Source organism: Sciurus vulgaris, assembly GCF_902686455.1.
Source record: "Sciurus vulgaris genome assembly, chromosome: 2".
Taxonomy (NCBI): Eukaryota; Metazoa; Chordata; class Mammalia; order Rodentia; family Sciuridae; genus Sciurus; species Sciurus vulgaris.
Genome location: NC_136462.1, coordinates 10,991,123 through 11,015,887, shown reverse-complemented (window position 1 = coordinate 11,015,887; position 24,765 = coordinate 10,991,123). Strand labels below are relative to the sequence as shown.

The following is a 24,765-nucleotide window of genomic DNA, read 5'->3' as shown; positions in this document are numbered from 1 at the left end:
TGTCTCTTTCCTTCTCACACCTGAGCCGTCCCTTCCACTGTCCTGCTCCAGCGATCCCTTCCAAACGATAACACCCGCTCTGCCTCCAGCCTCAGATGTTTTCACTCCCCGGAGCCCACAGACACTGACTTTGTGAAAACAGACTACTTCCCGCCCACATGATGAGTAAGCCCTCGTGCTGTGTTTATTCAGCAGTGACTTCAGGGTGACGGTGGGGGAGGCGCCATGCTGTTAAGCAGCTGAGCCAGCAGGAGTTCACAGAGGAGGCCTCTCCTCCTCCAGCAGTGGGGCTGGCGCACGCCCCTGCGCTCTCCTTGGCTCTGGCGGGGTCCCTGACTACTCCTGGGCATTTCATGATGACTCCACCTGATTTCAAAACGCTGACCCGTCTGGGGGAGGAGCACGCCCTGGTGGCTGCCCCCGCCTGAGTGTACGCGGCCGCTGGAAACCTGTAATCAGTGGTTCCAAAGGGAGGCCTCCTCAGTGCCCTCTTCCTGATGGCTCCTGCGTGCAGCTCGCCCTTTGCTTCTTCAGGTGAGCAGTGGTGCTCGGCCATGGCCTCCGGGGAAAGGTCTTTGAAGTCCAAAGTGTGTTTGCACTTATAGGTGCTGCCAGGGCAGCCGCTCCAGAGGACACCTGCTGCTGCCCAGCTACCGTTCACCTCCCGCTCACCTCTTCCCTTCGATTGCCCCAAGTTCCAAAATGCTCTTTACACTAAAACTTTTAAATGATCTTTAAAATCAAAGACACATTTCAATGATTCTCAAATACTCAGAACACACACACACACACACAGGCCTGAACTACCTTCCAAGAAGCCAACAAGCACGTTGACAGTCTCAGCTCTTCCCAGGTCCAAGAGTTTTTCTGTGCCTCAGTTTCCCCACAGAAAGCACTACCTGTCCTCTACTCAGGACCCTCAAGGACAGGAGGAGAGAAGACGTGAGCTCCCCATCTTTCAGGGCACGGAAGCAGAGTTGGCGGGCGGAGGCGCAGGGACGTGGGGTGGAGGAATCGGATGCGCCTCGGCAGCTCTGACCAAGAGTCCCTTGTGGCCTCACATGTGCCTGGACCCCATGAGAATCACAGTGACAGGACCTCATCTGCCATCGAGGAAACAGGATGGGGGAGGAAAAAAAAGGCCAGGGCCCTGGCTCCTCCGCTTCTCAGCTGTGTGACCTCCAACAGGCTGCTTAGCTACTCGGGCCTCAGTTTCCTCATCTGTCAGGGAAAGGAAGAATGATACCTGTCTATCAAACTCGCAGGGACGGGAGGCCAGGCTTGCCGGGATCAGCCCGCTCCTTTCCCCTCTGACCGGGGGGCTGGGCAGACGGGCACCCTATGAGCCCACAGGCTTCCGCCCCGCAGGGAGTGGGCACCGTGGACCTTCCCAGTCCATCAGAGGGGAAAACACTTCCTCCTTAATGCCACCTCTTGGCCCCTTGGAGGCCCTTGTGTCCTCGGGCTGGGGCGCTTGGCCCGGCCCGACCCTTCCGTCTGGAACGCACACTGGCCTTCTTGCCTCCACCCACCACTCTAATCTCAGCTTGAGTTACTTCCTCAGGGATCCCTTCCCTGGCCTCTGGATCAAGGGGTAAGAGGAGCAGCCATTATGCAGCCTCGAGGCACACTGGCTTTCCTTTGGGTCACAGCTTGAGGCCGCTCCCTGGAGGCACAGTCCACTCTGGTTTGCTCGTGGATGTACGCCAGCAGCTCAGCAAGCGTTCGATGAGTGAAAGGAACAGTGAACACGAGGCCTGTGCCTCCTGTGCTCCGGCCCTCTGTCCCTCCCTCAGTGCCCAGGAGGTGACCACAGACACACGCTGACCACTGGCTGAGAACTGTGCTCCTTGTACCAATGGTTCACCCAGAAATCCAGGTTCCACCAACACCCTCCAAAGGTGTAGTCACAGCACCTTCGTTAGTTCCTGAGCTCCTTCAGTTGCTCTGTGAGGTCAGCCTTCCTGTGCCCATTTTACAGAGGAGGAAGTTGAGGTATAGGAAAGTAGCCAGCCCAAGGTCACGTGGACAGGCTCAACTGCCCAGCATCACTGCAAAGGCCAGGGTCTCTCCACCATGCCGTGTGATGTTTCTCATGAGACATGGCCACTAAAGCCTTAGCACAAGTCGCTCTTGGCCTCAGTTGTCCAGCCGGCATCTGGGAGGCCGGTCCCACCCTGACGGAGAGCCTGGAGTGCGCCGGTCATGCCACGTCTCCGCCAAGGCTCGGGGTCCTCCCCAGGACTGGCTGGGCCTCATTCCCCATCCCAGAGGCGCTTGCAGGCCAGGAGTAAGGGCTCAGGGGGAAGGGCAGGCCTGGCAGAAGCCAGCTGACCCTGGCAATTCACGAGGTCCCGCCCGTCTTGTTTTAACCCCTCAGCCCTGGGCTTGTCCCTGAAAGTCCCCCGAAGGCTGCTGAGCTGTGGCCACTGTCCTCTCCTGGGTGTCCCTCAGCAGTTCCCGGCAGGGGTGTGCCGGGCCGGCTCTGTTCCCAGACTACGTGAGCAAGGCCGAGGGCGCCACAGCCTCCAGGCCGGGCCCTGCCCCTTCCGGCTTGGACACCCTGCATTACGTGCTGGTACTGGGAGGACTGAACAGCCGCGGGTCACGTCAGAGGTCAGAGGCTGTGGACGTGCCCCACACGTGGACGGGTGGGCTGGGTTATGGGCTCTCCTCCACGGGGACTCTGCGTAGGGTAGTCGCGCCACGGAGCTGTGTTTTTCCAACCCTGTGTCGGCTTGGGGGTTGAGAATGAGACCACCTGAGCCGGCCTTTGGTGGGCCGAGCCCTGGGACGGTCCAGTGAGGGGTGCTCTGTCACACTCAGCGGGGACAGCGCCCTCCCTTCCACCTCGTTCCCTTCCTTCTCTCATCCGAGAGCCATCCAAGACCAGGCTCTGAGTCTAGAACTGGGTCTAGGGAGGTGCAGAGGCCCCCAGCGAGGAAACTGGATGGTCACGACAGCCTTCCCCGATGTGGGCATGGGGTTCGTTGGCACAGGAATACCAAGAGCCTTGCTGTAGGTGTGCTGAGTCCCAGGGGTCGAGCAGGCAGCTGGGCCCGGGACTGGGCCTGAAGGAGAGAGCTGGGCGGGAGGTGGAGCAGAGAGAAGGAGCACCTGGGGAGCGGGGAGGAGCCCCCAGTGAAGAGAGAGGCCCTGTGTCTCCAGTGCCTCCAGGCAGCGCCCCGCGGGTAATAACTACCAAGAAATGACAACTTCATGGGCGTGTTGCCACCTTGGCCAAGCGATCAGAGCTGCATGGTCAAGGCTGGGCACATGGCCATCTCTTGTCCCTGATAAGAAACACAAAGAAGACCTCAGCATTGCTCCGAAGACACTCCTGCCAGAAATGCGTAACCAAACCCATCACAGGGAACAAGGAAAACCCAAAGAAGGACATTCCAGCCTACCTGGCCCATGCTTGGAAAGGTCAAGGTCAAGCTCAAGGTCAATGAAAATGATGAAAACCAGAGAACAGCCCCAGACCAGAGGAGACTGACAAGACGAGACGATGTGTATGGTTCTGAACTGGATCCCGGACTGAGTAAAACAGCCTTGACAGACCAAGAGGCAGGTTCGGACGAGGAGCCAGCAAGCCGCGAAGACACGTGGAGGAAGCTAAGTGCCTCCTGGTGAGTGGAAGAAGCCAACGTGCACAGGCCAATAGTGAACAAGCCCAAACCCGTAAGGTTCTAGAAAAGGCAGAACCACGGAGACAAGAAAACAATCAGTGGTTTCCAGCGGTTGGGGAAATGGGAGGAATGAGTAGATGGAGCCCAGAGGGTTTTAGGACACTGTACAATTCTGTAAAGGTGGACACATGTCATTACGCCTGTGTCCCAAGTGAACCCTATCGCAAACGATGGGCTTTAGCTAATGAAGATGCATTGATATTGGTCAATTATAACAGGTCCATGCTCATGCAAGACACTATTAAATGGGGAAAAGGGAGGAGGGGCTTCAAAAGAGACTATTGAGCAGCTTAAGAATTTTAAAGCTGGACTGTGAGATGGGTCAGTAGTCAGAGTTCATTAACACTGAGTTTTCTCAACACATTTGGGTAACTGGAAAAAAATAAGTAAAACAGAGAGAGGGACTGGGATAGAGCCAAGAAGGACAGGCAGAGCAGCAGGTGGAGGGTCATCCAACACTGCCCAGAGGCCAGGGAAGATGGGGACTAGAGATATATTCACTGGGTTGAGTAATGAGGCAGCTCCTGTCACCTTGCTGGGGTGAAATTCAGAGGAGGGGGTGAGGCAGAAGGCAGACTAGACAATGGAAGGAGGAAGAAACAGCAAGAGTGAGTGAAGAGGATACCCTGGGTCTCAGTGGTCAAAGACAAGTGTCAGCACCAACTCATTCACATATCGGCGAAGCCCAGTTGCTTCTGGGCTCTGAAGGTGGGTGGAGATACAGCTCTGGAATAACCTGGCGTGTCGTTTGAGGCCTGTCCCTGGCTCTACTCTTTTGAAGGACAGAAACAACCTGGCTCAGTACAGCCCAGCACTTTGGCTGTGACCAGGGGAAAAACAGACTTGAGCTGTCCCCAGAGTTGCATGGTGAATCGCCTGGACACAAAGTCAAACTATGCCGCCGCTTCTGACCTGGCCCTGTATGAGCTACATTGGGGAAGAGGCCAAGAGGCCACTTTCTCCCACTGAAGAAGGTGGTCATGAGCTATGGAGCAGACACGGGAGCGTCCTGCATAATGCCCAGGACGTAGTAGGGACTTTAAAAATCACAGTTTTGAGGAAAAGTCTTCTACCACATAAAGCCCACAAATGCCTTGAGAAATCAGATATCACAGTATTTCATCCCCGCAAAGACACGGTGGAAAGAGCACCCTTATTTCACTTATCACCAAGTAAGAGAATAAAGGCCACCACCAAGATGGAGCGTGTGACTGGAAAGGCTGTGTCCAGCTGGGGCACCGAGGACTGCACCTCCCATGTCTGGGGATCGAGGATAAACAGACAAGGGCGTCCAGTGTCTCATCTCGGGGAAACGAGAACTCGCCCAAGAGTCCGAACCGCAGGCTTGAGCTCCCCCGAACCGGTGGTCCCAGGCTGCACAATCGGTGTGACCCGAGGAGAAACCAAACACGACCCACAAACACGTGTCACAGACACCTCAGGGGCGGGTTGACCTGCGTGGAGGAGGAAGCAAACCCAAAACTCACTGGAAGAGCTAGACTCCAGGAAGACACCGGATCCAGAGCTGTGAAAAACGAAGTCTCAAAAATCTATGAAATATGGCCAAGTAAATAAACGGCGGCCCTCGGGGGCCCGGGTTGCCGGGGTTACCGCGAGAGCCCACGCTGTGCTCCCCATGGGGGGCCGAGGTGCTCTGCTCCTGCAGCCAGCCCTGGTTTGCCCAGGCAAATGGCAGCAGGTGCCAGTCTGCTCCTTGGGCAAGAGTGTGTCTGGGAGGGTGACACCACCTGCCCAGCCCACTGCAGGGGCACGGGCTGCCAGGGCGTGGGGCTGCACTGTAATGTGTCCTAGTTATTCTGTTTATGCCAACAAGCAGGCTGAAGTCACCACTGCAGATGGAGCCCGGAGAGAACAGTGTAGAGAAGCAACTGCTCAATAATCAGCTTGGAGCTTTGGTTCTCCTTCCCTTTGGTTAAAAGTAATATATGGAACGTTTTTATGCTGGCAAGATCACAACCTCTGCAGGTGGCGTTTATTTTCTACCTGTCAGGCCTGAGTGCGCGAATGTGTGCACACACCTGTGCAGTTACACACACGCTTGTGCACACCCTAGCCAGCACAGACCATGAGGATGCTATAATTGGAATGGGGAGTGTCCCCAAAGGTCCATGTGTTGGAGGCTTGGTCCCCAGGGTGGTGCTATAGGGAGGTGGGGGTACCTTTAAGAGGCGGGGCCTAGTGAGAGATCCTGTCATTGGGGGCGTGTCCTAGGAGACTGGGAACCCTAGTCACTTCCTGGCCATGAGCTGGTGGGTCTTCTCTGCCTCATGCTCTCTGTGCCACCTCGCCACGGGCCCAAAGCAACAAAGCCAGCAGGCCATGGACTAGAAACTCCAAAACTGAGCCAGAGTAAACCTTTCTCTTTATACATTGATGATCTCGAGTATTTTGTTATAAATTATACATAAAGCTAACATAGGAAAATCAGAAGGGAAAAAACCTCCCCCAAACAATAAAAGGATCAACCCCCACAGGATTTCCCCTTTGGAAGGCCGCCACACCCGCTCCCCCTGTTATCAGGAACAGAAGCAGGACCCTGTCTGCAGAGGTCTCTGGGCCTCGATATGCAGCAATCCAGAGCCCACTACATGCCTGTTGTCATGACGAGGCCTTTGCCTTCCATTAGCTCAGCAGACTCCCTTTCTATTCGTAGGAGGACCACAGGTAAGGGACTTGAAAAGGTCACAAGTGCTAAGCCAGGATTCAAATCCAGAACATAAAGCAGTGATTCTCAAAGCGTGGTCCCCAGCCCACAGGATCACCTTGATAGAAATGCAGATTCATGGTCCCTACAGTCCTAATGGCCCAGAAACCCTAGAGCTGCGCACGACCATCTGGTCCACACGTCGTCCTGTGACAGGGCCACTGTGTGTCAGCCTCAGGCTGCTTACTTCTTCCCAGGAGACTGAGGTCTCTGTTCAAAAGCCAGCCGGTACCAAAGTAAAAAATGTACACATCCACTTATTTTAAACACAGCCCAAGGAAGCAGATCTCAGCCGCTCCAGCTTCTGATGGCCTACCCCAAGCTTTACACAAAACTGCACCCAGCATCAGCTAGCCGGAAATGAGATAAACCGTGGATGCAAAGACCCTCGTGGCCGCTGCCCTTCAGAGCTCTCTGCCCCAGAGACTCCCCCGGGGCTGCCCAGCAACACCAGCCAGATGTGAAGCACCCTCTGACAGCCTCCTTCCCCTCTCCAGGTGTAGGAGGGCAGCTATTCTTTCGTTCGCTGATGTGGTACCAGTGCCTAAAACAGCTCAGCACAAAATTGGCACTTGGTGAATATGGGTGAAATGACTGAATGAAAGAGGAGAGGCTGGGAGGCCCCGCACTGACGCATGAGTACAGGCTGCAGGGAATCTGAGCCCACGCTGGAGGGCCAGGGTCAGCCAGCCAAGTGGCACCTACCCAGAAACTTTTAGCAAGCAACTACTATGTGTGGGGCACCATGGCCAGGCACCAGAGGACCCACACGTGACTCTTGCAGGGACCCTGGCCTGGGACTGCAGAGTTGGGGCTTAAACTGCAGGAGTTAGAGGCAGTCTGGATACCAAAAGCCACCAGGTCAGGCTGTATGGGTCCCATTTCATGAGGAGACTGGTGCTATTCTAAACTTGGGGTAAACAGGGTTTAAGCTACAGGAAGCACATCTTCCATATATAACAGTTCACACATCTTCAGTATTGATTCATGAAGTAAATAAAGTTGGCACTAACAGTTCCATTTTACAGATGGGGAAAGTGAGCCTAAGGCCCCAGAGCTGGTTGGTGTTGGGCCCAGAGCACAGCCTTGGTCTCATGACAGCCCCACCCAGCCCATGGGTCACCTGCTCCTTGCAGGTGCTGGACATGATACTGGCTGTAGTCCAGGAAGGAATCCTGGCATGCCAAGCAGCTGGGAAACGAAGGTTCTAGGGAGGTCCCAAACGCCTTGGGGCTCTTTGGGTCCATGCACTCTGGGGCCTATGTCCCCTGGGCCCTTGCTTGGCAGGAAAACAAGGGTATGCCTCTGGAAACGGCAGCACTGGAGACAACAATTTACACTTGGCTTTTCCAAAGTGGAGAGACCAGGCCCTCCAGGGCCCAGCGAGGCCTCCCCTCAGCTGTCACACAGCAGGTTAGACGTGGGTTTTGGAGTCAGGAGCAGTGTCCCTTGAATGAGTCAGCTCAAGTCACTGCTTCTGTCTCCTGGGGCTTGAGGTGGAGGCAAGGAGCCACTTGGGTGTCAAGAGGGTGAAATGAGATGCCCTGGCTCCAGCGAGCACAGGGCCAGGCCCACAGTGGACGGCCAGTGCGCACCATCTGGGGCCGACTGCTGCTTTTCCTGTCGGTGCCACTGTGCCTGCCATTGCTTCAGCCTGCAGACACCACTGGAGTGACTGAGCACGTCGCAGTGGCCCCACTGTCCCTTCCTCTGGTGCCCCCTGGGCCCCACCGACCCCTCTGTCACCAAGGTGGCCACAGGGTCCAGGTTCCTAGAATACCCTGGTCTACACCTGTGGTCACAGTAACCCTTAGGAGCACCCTCACCACCCCCTAGAGTGCCCTGGGTCTGGGTGGCAAGCTCCAGGGTCCCGCCTCCACCAGGCGCCTGTCATGGCGAAGTGCCCTTGTACCCTTGCTGGGCGCTCCCTGAGCCTGGGCCTTCTGGAGAGCAGAGACCCCATCGAGCCTTCCAGAAACCCCGGGAGTCCTACCCCAGCCTCCCAGGCCCTCAGCCCCCCGGGGCCTGCTCCGTAGCCGGACGGCGGGCATGTACCTTGTGGAATCCGGTGGGCTCCCCTGGAGAACTCAGCGTCTGTTATTGTAGGAAGGAGAGGAAAGGGGGAAATGAGTGAGGGGAGCGAACGCAGAGCCCGCAGAGCCTGGCTGGAATGTCCGTCCTTCAGGGGAGTGTTTCCTTCTGCCCTGGTCACCTGGACGGCCCAGCCAGCAGGGGATTCCATTTAACGAGCTTTTTAACACACTTCAGCCTGGCTGCCCGCTTGGTCTGGGAAGGCCTTGCCAGGCGGGCCGGGCCCTGGCGCCTGGCTTGGGCTGGGCTGACACCTAGTGGAAGAGAAACTTGCAGAGCCCTGGCTGGGCTGAAAGGGCCCTCGAAGGCCACCTCACCCACCCTCCTCCTGGACGTGACCTCGTGCCTCAGTTTCCCTGTTGGTTCCCGACCATCTCCTTATGTTACAAGGACGTGGCATTTCCTGAAGGTTAGTTTCAGTGCAGCTATCATCAGCAGTACCATTTTGTGTAGGAGACGCAGGGGGCCAGAGGAAAAGGCACTAGCTCAGCCCCGAAGAAGTCAGCAGGAGTGGAGCCGGAGTCCCGGGCTCCTGCACCCCACCCCACGCTGACATCACACGCTGGTTCTGCTGGGGAGGGTTTTAGCTTCTAGGGGCCTCAGCTCCCCCTCTGGAGCTGGGGACATGGTCCCTTCAGCAGCAGCGGCTGTTGCCAAATGGGGTCACGCACACAAAGCTCTCAGCATGATAGGCCACAAGAGCCCCCCGTCCAGCAACCATGAGGCCAGAGCCATCGTTACTGGAAAGCCAGCCTCATGGCGAGGCAGGATGGCCCAATGAGATGACCTAAGTCAAGTGTCCCTCCCCTACTCCAGCCTGGGATGTGGATGCACAGGACAGAACACAGGGGCTATGGCCCCAGGTGAGGCTGGGCCCAGCCATGGTCCCTCCCTGGGGCCTGGGACTGAGCATGCTCAGCACCTACCAGCAGGTGGCCGGAGTCCTTGAGCTTGGACTTGTACAGCATCCAGCGATAGCGCAGGTCTTCCAGCTCGTCCGAGGTGCCCCTTGCTGGCCTGAGATGAAGGAGGTTCTCGAAGAGGTGCTGACCTGTTGGCACTCGAGCCTCTAGCTCCTGGGGAAGAAGGCAGCATCATGGCGTGGCTTCTCAATGACCCAGACAGCCTGGTAAGGGTGGGCCAGTGGGATTTCACTTGAGCGAGGCACAGGGGGAGGAGTGGACAGAGCCAGTAATGGGGGATGCACGGCTGTGCAAACGCGAGCCGAGGCCCGGCAAGTGCTCTCTGAAATGTCACAGAAAGGCCTCCTGTGTAGACAGGCTGTGGGACTGCCGGCCACTGTGGCCATCTGGCCTGACACCCTAGGACAGGGCCTCAGAGGGCCTGTCAGAGGAGTCCACAGGCCTCTGCACTGGCAGAGCTCCGTCTGGAGAGTGGTGCTGCCGGGAGCTCATTTTTCTACCAAAATCGAGTACCTAGGACGACACTCTTCAGTCCCGGGCCTCCTGAGAGGCAGCATGATGTGGGGCAGGACCAGGGACAGGAGCCTGGGTTCAAATCCTGGTTTGGGACCCCGATTCTGCCCCATCTTATGAGCTGTGCGGTATGGGATTGCTGCGTAGTCGCTCAGAGCCCGCTAGGTCGTGAGTTGGACTGGAACAGAAGGGTCCCATTGGTGGAACTAAAAGCCATTTCTGCTATGGCTGGAGCTGGGGGCGAGGAGTGGCCAAACCTGAGATAGGAGAGTAGGAGGGAAGGGCTTCCGGGGATGGTCAGCTGGATAAGTGGGAGCAAACCCCGCACTGAGGATACAACACTAAAGCCATTTTTAAACCATCAAAGGCTTAAGGACAGAGTGAGGTGCATCAGGTCAAAACTCAGGAAAGGGGGACTGGAGGTGGGTCAGGGGCAGAACCCTAACCCAGTGTGTGCGAGGCCCTGGGGTCGATCCCTAGCACTGCAAAAAATCAAAAACCCAAAACGACAGGAAACCTCGAGAGAAGGTGGGACTCAGGGAAGCAAGACTTGCCTTCAGGCCTGAATGCGCCCTTAGGACATCTGCCAGTCTGGAAGGGGGTGCAGCAGATCTGGGGTTTTGGCAACCTCCTCACAGGGTAGGGAGGCAGAGGTCAGAGCCTGGGCTCTGCAGAGGGGGACACAAACAACTCCCCCTCCAGCTGAGACACCTACAGGCTTCGCCCTCAGAGCAAAGGCAAACCAGAAGTAAGCCTGGGTCTTTGTGCAGACTGCCGCCCAGCTCCAAGTCCATCTGCAAGCCTCGAACTTGGATTCGGTAGTCCCAGAATGACTCGGCCTCCACCCTCGGGAGTAACAACAACAGAAAAGCCCTCTCTGGAGCAAGGGATTATCCTAAATCTCAAATTACATGTTGTCAATCACAACATGCGACACAGAATAAACACAGCCACACACAGATACAAGACACTAAGGAGAAGCAGCAGAAATAAGACACGACAGAACCATCCCTAAAATGCCTTGAGATACTGAAATCATAAGACACATTGTAAAACAGCTATGTTTACTGTGTTCAAAGAATTAAAAGAAAAGCTTAAACATTTCAGCAAGGGCCTGGAAGCTCACTAGGAAACATGACCTTGTTAAGACAATTAAATAGGAGTTCTAGAGTTGATCATTAAAATAACGAACGTGAATAACTCAATTGACATGTGTAATGGCTGAAGAGAGAATCAGTAAACTGGAATACAGGTCAGAAAAAAATATTCAAAAAGCAACATGAAGAGACAAAAGGATGGAAAATACACAAGAGAGGCAAAGAGACATGAAGCACAGTGAGAAGAAATAACATATATTTAAATCACGTAAGAGAAGGAGAGAAAAATGTATCAGAGACAATATTTTAAGAAAGAGTGTCAGAGAATATTCCAGAAAGACTTGAGATCATAGATTCAGGAGTTCAAATGAATCCCATAAAGGATTTTTAAAAAACAAAACTCAGATTCTGGTATGTCATAGTGAAATTTCATAAAAATAAGGAAGAGAAGGGGCAGGCTGGGGGTCTGGCCGAGAAAGGCCGTGTGGGACAGACTTGGGGTTTGAACTCTATTCTGAAATATTTTCATCAGGTGGACAAGGTCATCCTTGTCCCTGTGATTTTGGAGGGTCATTCTGGCTGCAGAACGAGCCATGACCTGGGTGGGGTCCCAAGAGGGAGAAGGGAGACCAGCTTGGAAGTTGGTTCTATAATCAAGGTGGAAATTAGTGCCTAAACTGAGACAGTGGCAGTGAAAACAGAGCATGCCAAGGAGGTGAAGACGGGAGGGTTTGGTGACCGCTATGGCTTGAATTTTGTCCCCTCCCAAATTCATGTTGAAACGCAATTGCCATTGCAACAGTATCAAGATGCGGACTTCTGAGGGGTGACAAGGCCATGAGGCCCCACTTCCCTGAGGGGGAGTTAATGTCACACCACTTCCCAGTCTAGTTCCAAGGACCTGGCCAGCTCCCACAGTTCCCTCAGACCTGCCTCTGCCGTGAGAAGCCTGGGCTGCCCCACAGGAGGATACGATGTGTGGTCCATGTCACTTTCATCACAACAGCCTGCTGACCTCCAGAATGAGAGTCACCAGGCTGACCTACGCTGACAGCAGAGAGGCTCCTCGAACTGGCAGGAGCCCGGCTGAGCTCAGGCCAGATTGCTAAGTGTCCGGATCATGAGTTAAATGCATGGCTGGGGTTTTCAGCTGCAAGTTTTGGGGTTGTGTGTTACACAGCAATAGCTAACTGATACAGGAGTCCAGAGACAGGGGCTGGTTATTTTCCAAGTAAGGAATAAGAAAAGGAGGGTGAGTGAATGAATGAATGCAAGGAAAATGTTCTAAAATATTTGAATCAGAAAAGTTTAACAAGCATGACTTCTACACAAGTGAGAAGCGCTCAGGATTGACTGTCAGTGATCCCTGTTCTAAGAGCCCTGGTGGCCAACACCCCTGAGTGGAAACCCCACGGGCAAGGGACGGCTCTGTGGGAACGAACCTGCAGCTTCGCTTCTCTGGTCCTCAAGTCCTTGGCTGTGGTGGTTCTCATTGCAATGATTCGAACCAGCTTGGAATTCTCCACCTGCAGCCACCGCTCAAAGTCCCTCAGGAACTGGGAGAAATCTTCACGGCTGCCTCCTTCTTCCTCCAGCAGATTGGCCTGCAGGAACACACAGGGCCAGAGCAGCGGAGCTGAAAAAGGCCCACTGGCCACATGTCCTGGGACTCAACTGAGGACAGGGAGAGGCCTGAGGAGGGGAGGCATGGACCTCTACTCTGCATGGCCACATCTAGGGTCAGAAGCATGCCTCAATGTCACCTGGTTCCTAATGGAAGTCACCATCACCTCTTACCAGGACAGCTATCCATCACTGTGGTACCCCTGTGGGCTGTGACCAGCGCAATCTGCCTAAATTCCATATGTGGTGCCTTCTTGTGCCTCCCTGATGTGGCCCGAGAGCCTCAGGTTCTGGCTACGCTGGCCTCTGAAGATCAAGCAGCTTCTCCTCTCTGAGCTGGAGCCTGCGGGCATGTCTTCCCTCCCTCTGGGTCTCTGTCCACACTGTCCTCTCTCCCTCCTTTTCTCTCCTCCCACTCAGCCCCCGGGGCCCAGCTGACATTCCATGCTCCCCCGAGGGCTACCCTGCCATGGATCTGGGTCACGAGCACTCTGCCACAAGCTTCCATGGCATCTGGCCCCTCTGCCCACGTCTCCACAGTTTTGTAAGCTCTTACTCAACTGTCCACGGACCCTGCTCTTGTCCCTCAAATTGTGTGCCAAGGCCCAGCAGCGCAGACACACCCTGGGGTCCTGCTAGCAGAACCACGGGCCCCAACCAGGCCACTGGATCAGAACCTGCATTGCAGTCTGAAGAGCTCCGAGCTGCTCTCCAAGCCAGACACAGTAGCACTCAACGAGCATGTTTTGGATGCGTGAAGGAAGGAACGGGAGAATGAATAATTTGATTCTTTTTCTTTTCTTGAGCTGGGGTTGTGCTGTGTGGGTCTTGAACTCCTGGGCCCAGGTGATCCCCTGCTTCTGCCTCCCACACAGCTGGAACAGGTGTGCACCACCGCACCAGGGAAGGTGCCGATGATACCATGAGTTCGTTCTTTCCAAAAAAAAAATGCAGCCGTGGCACAAAGCTATGCCCTTCTCCTGTGACTCAGGTTGCAATCCAAGGCCAGCAGGAGGTTGGCGACCTTGGCACTCTCCTCCCTGCAGGAGAAGCACTAGGGATTCCGAGAGGTGAGGACCAGTCTGGCCCAGGGATGCCCACCTCCTCCCGGGTACCTCTCTGCAGGGGGCGCCCCTGCTCTTGGGGCCCCAGCGGGGGCAAGTGAGACGGGATGTGGCCCAGGCCTGTGAGCTGAACATGTGGTCCCAGCAGGGAGGTGCCGTTCTGCAGCCCCCACCCAGCTCCTGGCCCTTCTGCTGAAGCCCCCAGACACTCACCCCACGACGATGCCTGGGAACAGGATCCTCGGGGTTGATGAGAAACCCAGACTTTGGGATGTTGTTGGTGAAGACCAGTTTCTTCCCGGAGTCCACCTCTGCACTCTGCAGCTGCTGGCGTCTGATGAGGCTGGGAAGACAAACACCCCGCTCAAGGCAGCCATGTGCTTGGGGGCCCGTCAGGGCACTGGAGAAGGGACAGCACTGGGCCTCAAGACGGCAGGACACTTCTGAGTCTCACTGTCAAAAACCAGCCAGTAGCCATCCTCCAGGGGTGTCTGATGCTCCTGGGCCCCTGGGAGCATGACACACGTCTGCTCCCCTGTCATGCAGGTGCACACACCCATTGACACAGACGAGGAAACCGAGGCTCACCCCAGAATGGGCTGGAGGCTGACCCCCAGCCAGGCACATCCCCGGCTCCTCCTGCCCCTGCCAGAATCACCAGCCGGGCCCTCGTGGGGACGTACCCGGCACCACACCTGGCTCAGAGCCCAGGCAGCTGCTTGCAGCTCTCCCGGGTGGCGAGGGGCACGGACACAGACAAGGCTCAGAGCCAGAGGGGCCTCTCACCTCAGTAGCCTCTCCTCCAGCCGCCTCAGGGCCCGCCAGGACTCCACCAGCTCCCTCAGCTCCTCCTGGACCAAGGCCACCCCCTCAGGAGATGATGTCTCCATCACCAGCTGGCCATGTGCTTCGATCAGGGGCAGCTGGGCCTCCTTCTCTGGGAATTCAGCCAGCAGCTTCTGAAGAACACAGGGACGCACACACACGCACACACACGCACACAGTGAGGTTCCGGGTGGGGGACCCTCTGCTCCCCAGTGTGGGAGCTTCAGTCAGAGAGGCTGCTTTTGGGGACGCAGGTGAGGGAATTGCTACCTTACCTCCACCTCGGCCCCTTGGGCTGCAGTGTCCCACAGGCCCATGTCCTGCTGGTGTGACTCCAGCATCCGAGTGACCACAGTGACCCACTGCCGCAGCTCCAGCAGCTGGTGGCTGAAGGTGCAATGCTCCTGCACGCTCTGCCGACACCTGTCCACGAGGTCCTGCAGGACGGCCCGGAGGGCCAGGGCGCCCTGAGTGCGGGTGCAGGCGGAGAGCCCGGCACCACCCCAACCCTGCGGGACACCCAGACCTGGCTGGACCCTGGCTCCCCACACAGCCAGACACCACAGGCAGGTCCTCCCGCTGCGCAGCACGAGGAATCATCTCAGGAGTGTCAAGCCGTGTTCAAAACGCCTCGCGGCCTGTCTTCTACAGAAACGGCCAAGTGCAGGGGTGGGGCAGGGGGCTCTCGCTCCCCTGGTCTGATGTGAACGGGCACAAGCAGTTGGGGAAAGCGTTGTATATTCACTCATCAGAATGTTCTACAACAGCAAGTGCGGGCGCTCCACACCAACGCGACCTTGCGGACGAACCTACAACCACCACGCGGAGGGCGGGCATGAGCACAGAACAAACCTGTCTGGTTCCCTGAGCCAGCCTAACTGCTGCTGGTTCAAGTCTGAGGTCAGGGTCGCCCGTGGAGGTAGGAGTGCTGGCAGTGAGTGGTGGGGCGTGAGGGAGGCTGGCCTCATGCCGGGTTTGATCTGGGAGCTGCTAACACAGATCCATTTAATTTTAAAATTCCACCGAGCTGCGCACTTAGACGCTCGCTTTTCTGTACAGGATTGTACTTCAAATAAAGGTTTTCAAAGCAGCCGTGCTTTTTTTGCTCCTTCCCGAGTTCTGTTTCCTAGGCTAGTCTGTTGTTCAGGCCTCTGAGACTAGAACCTTGTTCTTTTCTGTCTCCGGGAAAGATGGCACTGAATCCAGAAGAGTGGCCACTTTCCATGTTCCCGGTCACTCTGCCTGGGACGCTTTGAGCCCCTTCTTTACCTTACCATGGGCCAGTCAGATGCCGGGGCCTACTGTCCTGGTTCCTGCTGTGTCCCCCAGCTTAGGGTCTCATTATGCCGGGCCACCAAAGGCCCTGCCTTCCCGGGTTCCACAAACATGGGCTGACACTGCAGAATTCCAGGCCAGGCCAGGGGATGGGGACTTAGGGAGGGGCTGGGCATCCCAGGCCTCCAGGGGCTGTGCAACATCTGTCCTCGACTTGCATCAAGCAAGGGCCTGAAACATGGCCCAAAACCCCAGACCTCCTGGTTTCACCACCACCAACACCAGACCAAAGGCCTTCGATGGCCCCCTGCTGCCTAGAGATGTGGCCTGCCACATACCCCTGGGAGACGTGAAGATCGCCTGTCTGTGGGGAAAAGGCCATTAAAACCCACTCGACTCAGCAAGCGAGGAATATCCAAATAACGGGAGGGGCCATTTCTCTTTAAAGAACTGTGTAAACTGTAAATAAAGACACTCCACAGAATTGGAATGTCACCATGTTTGCAGCCCCTAATGGTGCTCGGTTGTTTGCAGCCCCTAACGGTGCTCAGTTGCCGTCCTCTTATAATCTGGCTCACCGACTGGACTTGGTTTCTGGAGCTGACTGCTGTGGGGTGGCTTCCTGTCTCCACGCCCCCTCCCTCGACCTCGAGACCCCAAGCTGCAGGTGTGTTAAGGAGACTCCATGCATCGCCTACCCCAGTGGGTCTCTGTAGGTGGTGCCGCGCTTCCTGGAGACCCCTGGGAGTGTCTGGCTGCTGTGACAACGATGGAGAGGCTGACAGCAGCAGGTACAGCTGCTCTGTTCCACCAAGGGAGGACCCATCAACACAGCAGGACCGCCCCATGTCCCCCGACTTCCCCAGGCTCTACCAATCTCCCTGCTGGGAAAAACCCCACTTGTCGTGACCTGGGCTTGGACCCTGGCTCACGTGACATACACACACAAGGAGGGTTTCGCAGGCTCAGTGCAGATGCTGGCCTCCCCAGGGACCTGTCCATGGTGTAAAAGGATTGCAGACTGTGCTTTTGGTCTGATCATCTTATCACATTCCAGAAAACTGCCTCGCAGGAGGCAGCAGAGGCCACCATGGATGGGGCCCCTGTGGCTGTGACCAGAGGGGCCGTTTTCTGACCACTCCTCAGGTCTGGATGCAGCCACCTGGGAGTGTTAAAGCATCAAGGGGCACTATTTGATTATAACTATTTTTTTTTAAAAACCTCTCTTTTGTATTCTAGAAAGTTCTAAATTGTCTGCGAGGGAAAGTTTCGTTATCTGCGGGCCTGGGGGTTATAAAGAGGGTGTAGACAGGGCAGGGTAGGCTGGAGAACCTGCCTCACACGGTTTCCTTGAGTGAGGCTGCCAGACACCAGCTTGTGCCCTCGGGACTTGATACAAAGGCAGACCCAGGCCTCCACCTGAAGGACCCAGAGCCCGAGTGGGGCTGGAGTCTGCATTTCAACTGGTCCATTTGGGCCCGCTTTGAAGGAGTCCCGGGTTCCCCGCCACTGCTCCGAGCCGAACCAACCCTGCGCCACACAAGCAAGTGCCCAGGTAACCACTAGAGGGCACTGCAGACGAGGTTCTGCGGCCGCCCGGGCTCAGGGCTCCTTTCGCGGGGAGCGCCGTGGCCTCCGCGCGCAGGCTGCTGGGGTCGCAGCAGCTCTTCCCGCTCGCGGCCCTTAGCTCAGCACAGAGTGGAGCGTTTCCTGGTTCTTGCTGATTCATCTGCATCTATCCGGCTCCAGCGTCATCCCCAGGAGCAGAGGCCTGGCCCTCTCCTTTACGTTGCGCCCGCTCCCAGGCCTGGCGCAGCGCCCCCGTGCGGAGGCCTCGGGAATCGTCTGTTCCAGGAAGCGACGGGAGGATGGGAAGAAGAAAAGGGTGGGAAGGAAAGAGGAGAAAGGCCCCAGGAGCACAGGATTCTTTGTTGTGACTCAGGCTCTTCTGACGGCCTTACCTCCAGAGCCCTCTGCAGGGCCTGGTGGTCAGAAGCAAGCTGGTCCATCCTGCACTGGTGGTTGGAATTCCCCTGGACGAGAGGCTTCATGGCCTCCATCTGCAGCCCCAGCTCCAGCCCTTCTTCCTGCAGCCCCTGCAGTGGAGAAAGGAAGGCCTGAGCCTCCTCGCCGCCAGTCCGCTGTTGAGGCTGACCAGGGCAGGGGGCCTCTGAGCAGGAGGGTCTGGGGTGGGGACTTTCCCAGATGATGGGGCTCCCACACCGGCAGATGCACCACTTGTCTGGTCTCAGGCCCAACTCACCCAGGGCTGATGGAAAAGTTTAAATCAGACAAAAATATTCTGGGACATCATGAAAATAAAGTTGGTGAAGGACCAGAAGACATCCTGGGGACAGATGTACTTGGATTTTCACGTGATGAGCACCTCTCCTCATGAAGAACCACACCCCAACTTCAGGTTTAAAGACTCAGACCACCACGTTAGAACTCTCACTCTATACATGAGCTGCTCTTGGGTTTTAAAAAGATCATCTTGGGATCTCATGCAGTTTAAAAACCAGCAAGCTCCTTACCAGCCACCTGTTGGGAATGATCAGCCTACGTATAGTCTCACGTGAGTTAAAATGTGCACTCTTAATCTCAAGATTGCTTTAGTTCACTGAAGGCCTCTGGACCCATTAGGGATAGTTAGCAATGCAATTTTAAAAACAAATACCAATGTTGGACTTTGGAACTGAGAAGTGGACAGTTCCAAAGGCTTCAGAATCAGCAGTTGGGAGGTGCTAAAGACCCTGCTGAGGCCAGGAACCATCAGATAAATAAGCAGAAATCCCGTTATGACAAAAAATCAGATCTCAAGTAAGGATCCAAACGTGTGGCTCAAGCTGGCTGCTGTTTTGCTGGTTACCAGAGCAGGAGGAACTGCCGTCATGCACTTGGCCCCACAGATCCCTTACCTGCAACCTCAAGAGCTGGGCCTGTTTTCCAGGAAGGTCCCGCTGAAGCCCTTTCTCAGCTTGGATTCTGACTTGGAGGTCTAAGAGCTTCCTCTGTAGGGGTTCAAAAGCAGCCCCGAAGTCCTTGTGCTGAGCAAGCAAACTCTGCGGAGGCAGAACAGGCAGCTGGAAATTAAGAGCTTTCCTCGTGGGCACCACGTCCTCAGGCCTGGCAGCCAGGCTGCTCTTGCTCAGCGCACCTTGCTCTGGAAAGCCTGCCCTGTGTCCTGCTGGGGTTGGGTGCCTCTCCTTAGGGCGCCCGAGAGTCCTTGCATAACACTTTGGCCACACCCCTTTAGAACAGGTGGCAACCCCTCCCCAAACCCCACCAGAGGCTGTTTGTGCAGGCCAAGTACAGCTGGAGCGCAGCCATGTCTGTCTATGTACCAGGAAGCCCACCCTGCCGACTCCGACAGTCGCCACTGGCCTCGGCAGCGAGTTCGCAGACTCTGCTCAGGATGGCCTTCGGACATCTCCTGGTGACCGTCATTTGTTTGTTTCCATCACCAGGTTGTGAGTGTTTGGGGGTGAACACCTCAGCTTCCTTTCTTGGTCCCCCAGCTCCTAAAACCCTGCCTGGCCCTGCTAATGGAGGCAGAGGGTGCACGAGGTGAGATAGCGGGCTTGGGGTCAGGCATCATGGGGTGCGTCCTGGCCCTGCCACGCTGGGCCAAGGGCCACCACTTAGTTTCCTCATCTGTAAAACAGGGGAAAGAGAGAGTACGTCCCCGTGGGCACCACGGGTTAGGTGAGTCATGGGGTGGAGCCCTGTGCAGGTGGCTCTAAGAGGAGGCCGCATCCCAGCTGCGTCTTGGATGTGGTGCAGTCAGTGTGCCACTAATGATGCCAGCATCCAGCATCATGGTGGCTTAAAGTCTCCAAGTGCCCTTCTTACCTGCACTAGTCCCTCCACCAGCTCTCTGTGGAAGAGAGTTCACTTTGATTGCAGTGTAGGCAGGGGACAGTCAGGGGACAGAGAAGTGGCTAGGGAACCAGTTAGAGGGATTGTGCAAGACTCCTACCCAGTTTATGCACAGGAGCCTGAGATCGTGAGGGACAGAAGGACACACCCCAGACCACAGTGGCAAGCAGCAGAGGGGAGACTGAACACCATAGGGTGACTCCAGCCCGTGGCTGCCTGCCGCCCCTCACCTGCAGCTTGCTCTTCCTCTGCAGGAGGCTGTTATGCAGCAAGTCCCTGTCCCTCACGGAGCTCGCCACCTGCTCCAGGAGAGCAGTGGCTCTCTCTTGGCCGAAGATGCTGCTCAGCAGATCCGTCTTCAGCTGCAGCATCGCCAGCTGCTCTTTGAGGTGGGAGCTTTCCGCCAGGGCCGCCTGTGGGTGACAAGACCTCCATGGGACACCCAGCACAGCCACGTGGGCGGAAGCTCAGCAGCGGGGCCAGGAGCACTCCTGATCCGGCTGCTTCTGCTGCTTCTGGATAGGAAGGCGCGCCTCTGTGCAGACGTCCGGGGGTCAAAACCAGGAACAGAAGCCAGAGCGGGCAGGAGCACGTCGAGGAGCCTGAAGTTCAGGGTCAACTCTGACTCTCCTGTCAAACCCCCCTCCACCATCCATCTTGTCACCAAAGCCCCAGTCCTAATTCTTCCTTCTCCCTGTCTCGGGAATCTGTCTCCTCTCCATTGCCACCAGACAGCACCCCTGGACCACGCAGCCCACACCTGCCTATGGCCTCCCTGTTGGCCCCAGGACTGCCCCTCCTCGCTGCAGCTGGCCCCACAGGAACCTGCTTGACCTGTACACGGAAGTCCTCACCATCAGCAGACCCCCGGTGGTGTTTCCAGGGGGCTGAGGGTCCTTGTGGACACCATCAGCTGCCCAGAGGAGGTCACTCCTTGGTGGACTTCTCTTGTGTAGGAGCTTACCAGGCAGAGAGGGGACCTGAGGGGACCCAGAAGCCTCCTCAAATGATGGCAGCAGCCTGCCTGAAACTTCACCCTGACCATGTGCCCAGGAGTTCTGGAAGCCAGAGGTTTCCCTGTTCTACCTGGTAATATTACTGACACCCACTCCCAGACCTAAGACCCTGGGCTCGGCACCCGGCGAGAGGAGGACAAAGCCCTCAGCCAGGTTGGTAAGCGTGATTCAGGTGGGAAGTGGTCATTGTCCTAAGCAAACTTTGACCAAGAGCTGGGGTGGTCACTGCTGACTGGGGAGCCGGAGAGGGCGCCTTGGAGGGGGAGGTGCAGACGACAGCTGTGAAGGGCAGGCGGGTTGACCCGGCCACCGCGCAGGACCTGCAGGCGAGGGCTCCCGGCTTGTGAGATGCCGTGCCACCGTCAAGGCTGCCCAGCAGGACCGTCCTGCCACCATCCTGCCACTGTCCTGCCACCGGCTTTTCACCAAGTCCAGATGCTGCATCCCAGGAACTGAGGACCCAGGCGGTGGGGTCAGTCCTGAGTCTGGACATGCGCTAACGGGAGGCCGTGGGCGGTTCTGGCCCTCGGTTTCCTCTTTTGTAAAACAGGCAGGGACACGCCCACTCCTGACATGGCCGGGAACCGGCGTCCTGGCCCTCAGAACACGCAGGAGGATGGCTCTCCCCGCTCCTGCCACCTGACCCGCTGTGATGGGGCCAGTTGTGTCTCCCCAGAAGATACAGTAAGGTCTGAGCATCCCCCCAGCCCCGCGGAGTGTGAGCTGAGCTAAAATCGGGTCTGTACGGAGTCGAGTGAAAACAAGGGCATTGGGATGGGCTGTCACCAGCACGCCGGGGTCCCCATTCCAGGGGGAGCTTGGATGCAGATGTTCACAGAAGGAAGGTGGGGAGAAGGTGGCCGTGTGACGCAGAGGCGGGGTTTGGATGGTGACTCTAAGTCAGAGATGGCAGGGGTTGCTGGCAGACTCAGACCTGGGGCAGGGAGCGCCTTCAGAGCCTTCAGAGGCCCTGCCCACCCTTGGCTCTGGACTTCCCCAGAACTTGGAGATGATAAGTCCTGTTTTAAGCCACCCAGGTTCTGGCACTTCGTGATGGTGGCCTCAGGAAGCCAGTATACCAGCCAGAAACTCAGATCCACAGAACACTCTCCGGCTAAAGCCAGGAGCTGCGTCCAGAAAACTGGAGCTGGCCACTCCGGCCATGCCAGGGACCCCTCCTGCAGGGAGGCAGGGAGGGAGACACAGATGGCACCCGAACACAAGCACACCGAGCTCCTGGCTCCACCTGCTCCTCACTGCGGCCCTGGGCTGGGAGTCCTGGATCACCCCCCAGAAAGACTCCACTTCTGCTCCCGCCTGGCAGATGCCCTGGTCTCCTTCCCACCCCAGTGGAAGGACGAGATGGAGACCCGATCCTGGCAGAGCAGGAGGGCACTGGGCATGGAGGTGGCAGCCTGAGGCAGGGCCTGGCACTGCTCTCGAAGGTCTGAGACCTTGAGCGGGGGGCTTCCCTCTCTAGGACCTGGCTCCCTCAACATCCAGCAACAGTGACAAAATCAGCTCTTCCACCTCACGGGTTCTGTTTCTAGAACCCGTGTGAAAACAGGGATGAGAACATCAGAGAAGAGCCTGGTGCTCACCATTCCTGCCCAGCTTGGCCTCCTAGAGAGGCCCGGCCTCAGCCTCCCTGGAGAGGCCTGACTGAAACAGGTTCTCAAACTTCTCCCTGGCTCCAGCCCATCCCTCCTCGGCCAAATGTGCCACATAACAGTAGAATTAGAAACACACATTTCTACACATAAATATCCAATATGTATCAATCACGACAACAAGGTGTAGGGAACGGCTTAACTCTCTAACTGTGGGCGTGTTAAATTACATGTATTCCAAAATGGAAAATAACACAGCTGCTGAAGGTCACTTTTATTCCAACTCTTTTAAATGGTGCTGAGAAAAAAACCAATGTGCGCAGTGTGGACATCAGAGTATACAGCTCTGGCATGGTCCTGGCTCCACAAAAATTGTGATCGATTGATTAAATCTGCCTATTGGGGACCATATTCCATGGAAAAGTCTAGATGGACTCATTAGCTTTACCCTAGCACCGAGGTCTGTGGTGCACATGACATTCACTTGGGGAATCCTGACAAGTACTTTGTAAAAAGGACCGTCATCCATTAGAGTGTGGAGGTGGGGCCAGGGGTCCCCGGACCCCTTGGAAAGGGGGGCCACGCTCTGTAGCTTAAATGCTAGGGAGACAGAAAGCAAATTCATGCGTTAACAGGAGCCGAAGTGGAAAATCACCCGGAGCTCCAAAATGTTGGCTGTGGTCTATGGTCAAGAGGTGTCCTCCAGGGAACCCAGGGGCTGAAGCCTGTTGCACGGGACGAGAGAGGTGCTAGCGACAATGTCCCCACAGGTTGACGGTGGCCCTGTGACTTGTGGGACACTGGGTGCTTTTTGTTTTCCTCTTCACAAAGCTTCACATTCTCTAAACAGGTAGGCCTTTTAGGATCAGAACGGAATCTAGCGTAGAATGGGGATGGACGCCTGGCATGTTTTTGTCCCTTTCTGTAAGATATGGAAAATGGCAAGCCCCAAAATAGTGTGGCCTGGGAAGAGGGCGTGAGGACGAAGGCCATACATTGATGACCTTGATCCTTCCCCAGTGCATCCTTCCCCAGCGACAGGACAGTCCCCGGGAAAGATACGTCCATCAGCCTAGAACAGCAGTCTCTGGCAGGAAGCCAAAGCATTGATCCTTCCCCAAATAAGAGCTAGGACTGAACGCTGACCCCAGACCCTCCAGTCTTCTCCACGGGAAAGCACTGCCCAGTAAAAACGAATCTCAAATTCACACACACCGTTTCCCGAGTGCCCACACTGACACGCAATGTCCATGACTAAGTCACCTCTCGGTGTAACCTGTACAAGCACAGACGCCCCCTTTGGCCAGTGGCTCAATTTCCTCCTGGAAAGTGGGTCCACCGTGAAGTTTGCGCCCGGCTCGGTCATTTTGTAACACTTTTCACTCTACCGATCTAAGAATCCCTGGACACGAAAGCATTTGCTGGACTTTAGAGCTCAATGACAGCAGAGAGCAGTGTTTACAGGTGACGCGCAGCCTCATGTGGACAGTACTGCCAGCTGCTCATCCCATGTCCATCCCTCCTCCTCCCTCGCCCAACACCCAGCATGTTGTCTGGGTGGCACAGTGCCCACCCCGGATGCCAGGGTTATTGGCATCATGGCTGCCAGCCAGTCCCGGGGAGCCCACCATCCTCAGCCAGTGATTGGTCCAGGGGTGGTCACGTGACTTCAATGGCCCAGAGAGATGCAAGAGGAGTGTGCTAGAGCTTCTGGGATCTGCCTCCGGGTCCACAATGGAAGTGGGGATGGAGGGAGCCCTCTGGCCCCCACAGTTCCCTCCTGCAACAGGTGTTTTTCATGGGAGACGCATGTGTGGAGTGGTGGCAGCCACCTTGGAGCCACAAGGAGAAACAGGCCGGAGCCAGGTCATCGCCTAGCAAGCAGCTGTCTCACAGAACTGCTAGAGTCCCACAGAGGGTGGCCTGTGGTGGGGTCCAGAGGGGAAAGGGAGCTTCCTCTGGGTAGGAGACGGTGGGGGGCAGTCCTGGGATCACGTCTGGCTTTACTTCCTACCCAAGACCTGAGACGACCTGAATCACAGGTGACAATAGTGACATTGCCTGGGCTCTACACTTGCCCAAGCAGTGAGCTGGAGCAAAGCATCTGTAGGGCCCAGGGACACACCCAGCCCGGGAGGGCGGCTGACATGCCACACGCTCAGCCAGCAGCCTCCCCAGCCACAGGAGCCCGTTACCTCAATCTGGGGCAGGAAGGTGTGAATGGAGGGCAGGTCTGGCAGGCTGGCGGTGACACCCAGGAGCCGCTGGGCCAAGGCTCTCCAGAGCTGCAGGTCGTGCAGGGGCCGCTGGAAACGCTGCCACAGCTCCACCCCTGTAGCGCTGCGGAGCCTGGTGCTCCTCCCCTTCATGCTGCGAGGACCGGGCCAGGAAGGACCAAGAAAGGAGGAGGCTGTGTCAGTTCAGGGTGAGGC

General features: G+C 56.5%; 1 protein-coding gene across 3 annotated transcripts in view; it reads right to left on the bottom strand.

The window, feature by feature from the left end:
- The window catches only part of SYNE3 (spectrin repeat containing nuclear envelope family member 3), an 86,103-nt gene that overhangs the window by 6,088 nt on the left and 55,250 nt on the right, over positions 1–24,765 (bottom strand). For 2 of the 3 annotated variants that reach the window (XM_079127678.1, XM_079127676.1), the window contains exons 7-16: positions 24,529–24,703; positions 19,938–20,120; positions 18,747–18,890; positions 17,790–17,924; positions 14,829–14,990; positions 14,515–14,687; positions 13,942–14,071; positions 12,484–12,645; positions 9,435–9,584; positions 8,473–8,511 (exon numbers count right to left, since the gene is read on the bottom strand). In XM_079127678.1, the coding sequence (XP_078983804.1) occupies positions 8,473–8,511; positions 9,435–9,584; positions 12,484–12,645; positions 13,942–14,071; positions 14,515–14,687; positions 14,829–14,990; positions 17,790–17,924; positions 18,747–18,890; positions 19,938–20,120; positions 24,529–24,703 (1,453 nt within the window). Of the gene's footprint in view, positions 1–826; positions 1,222–8,472; positions 8,512–9,434; positions 9,585–12,483; positions 12,646–13,941; positions 14,072–14,514; positions 14,688–14,828; positions 14,991–17,789; positions 17,925–18,746; positions 18,891–19,937; positions 20,121–24,528; positions 24,704–24,765 lie in introns of those variants that run through there. The other variant, XM_079127677.1, reaches the window with a different exon arrangement.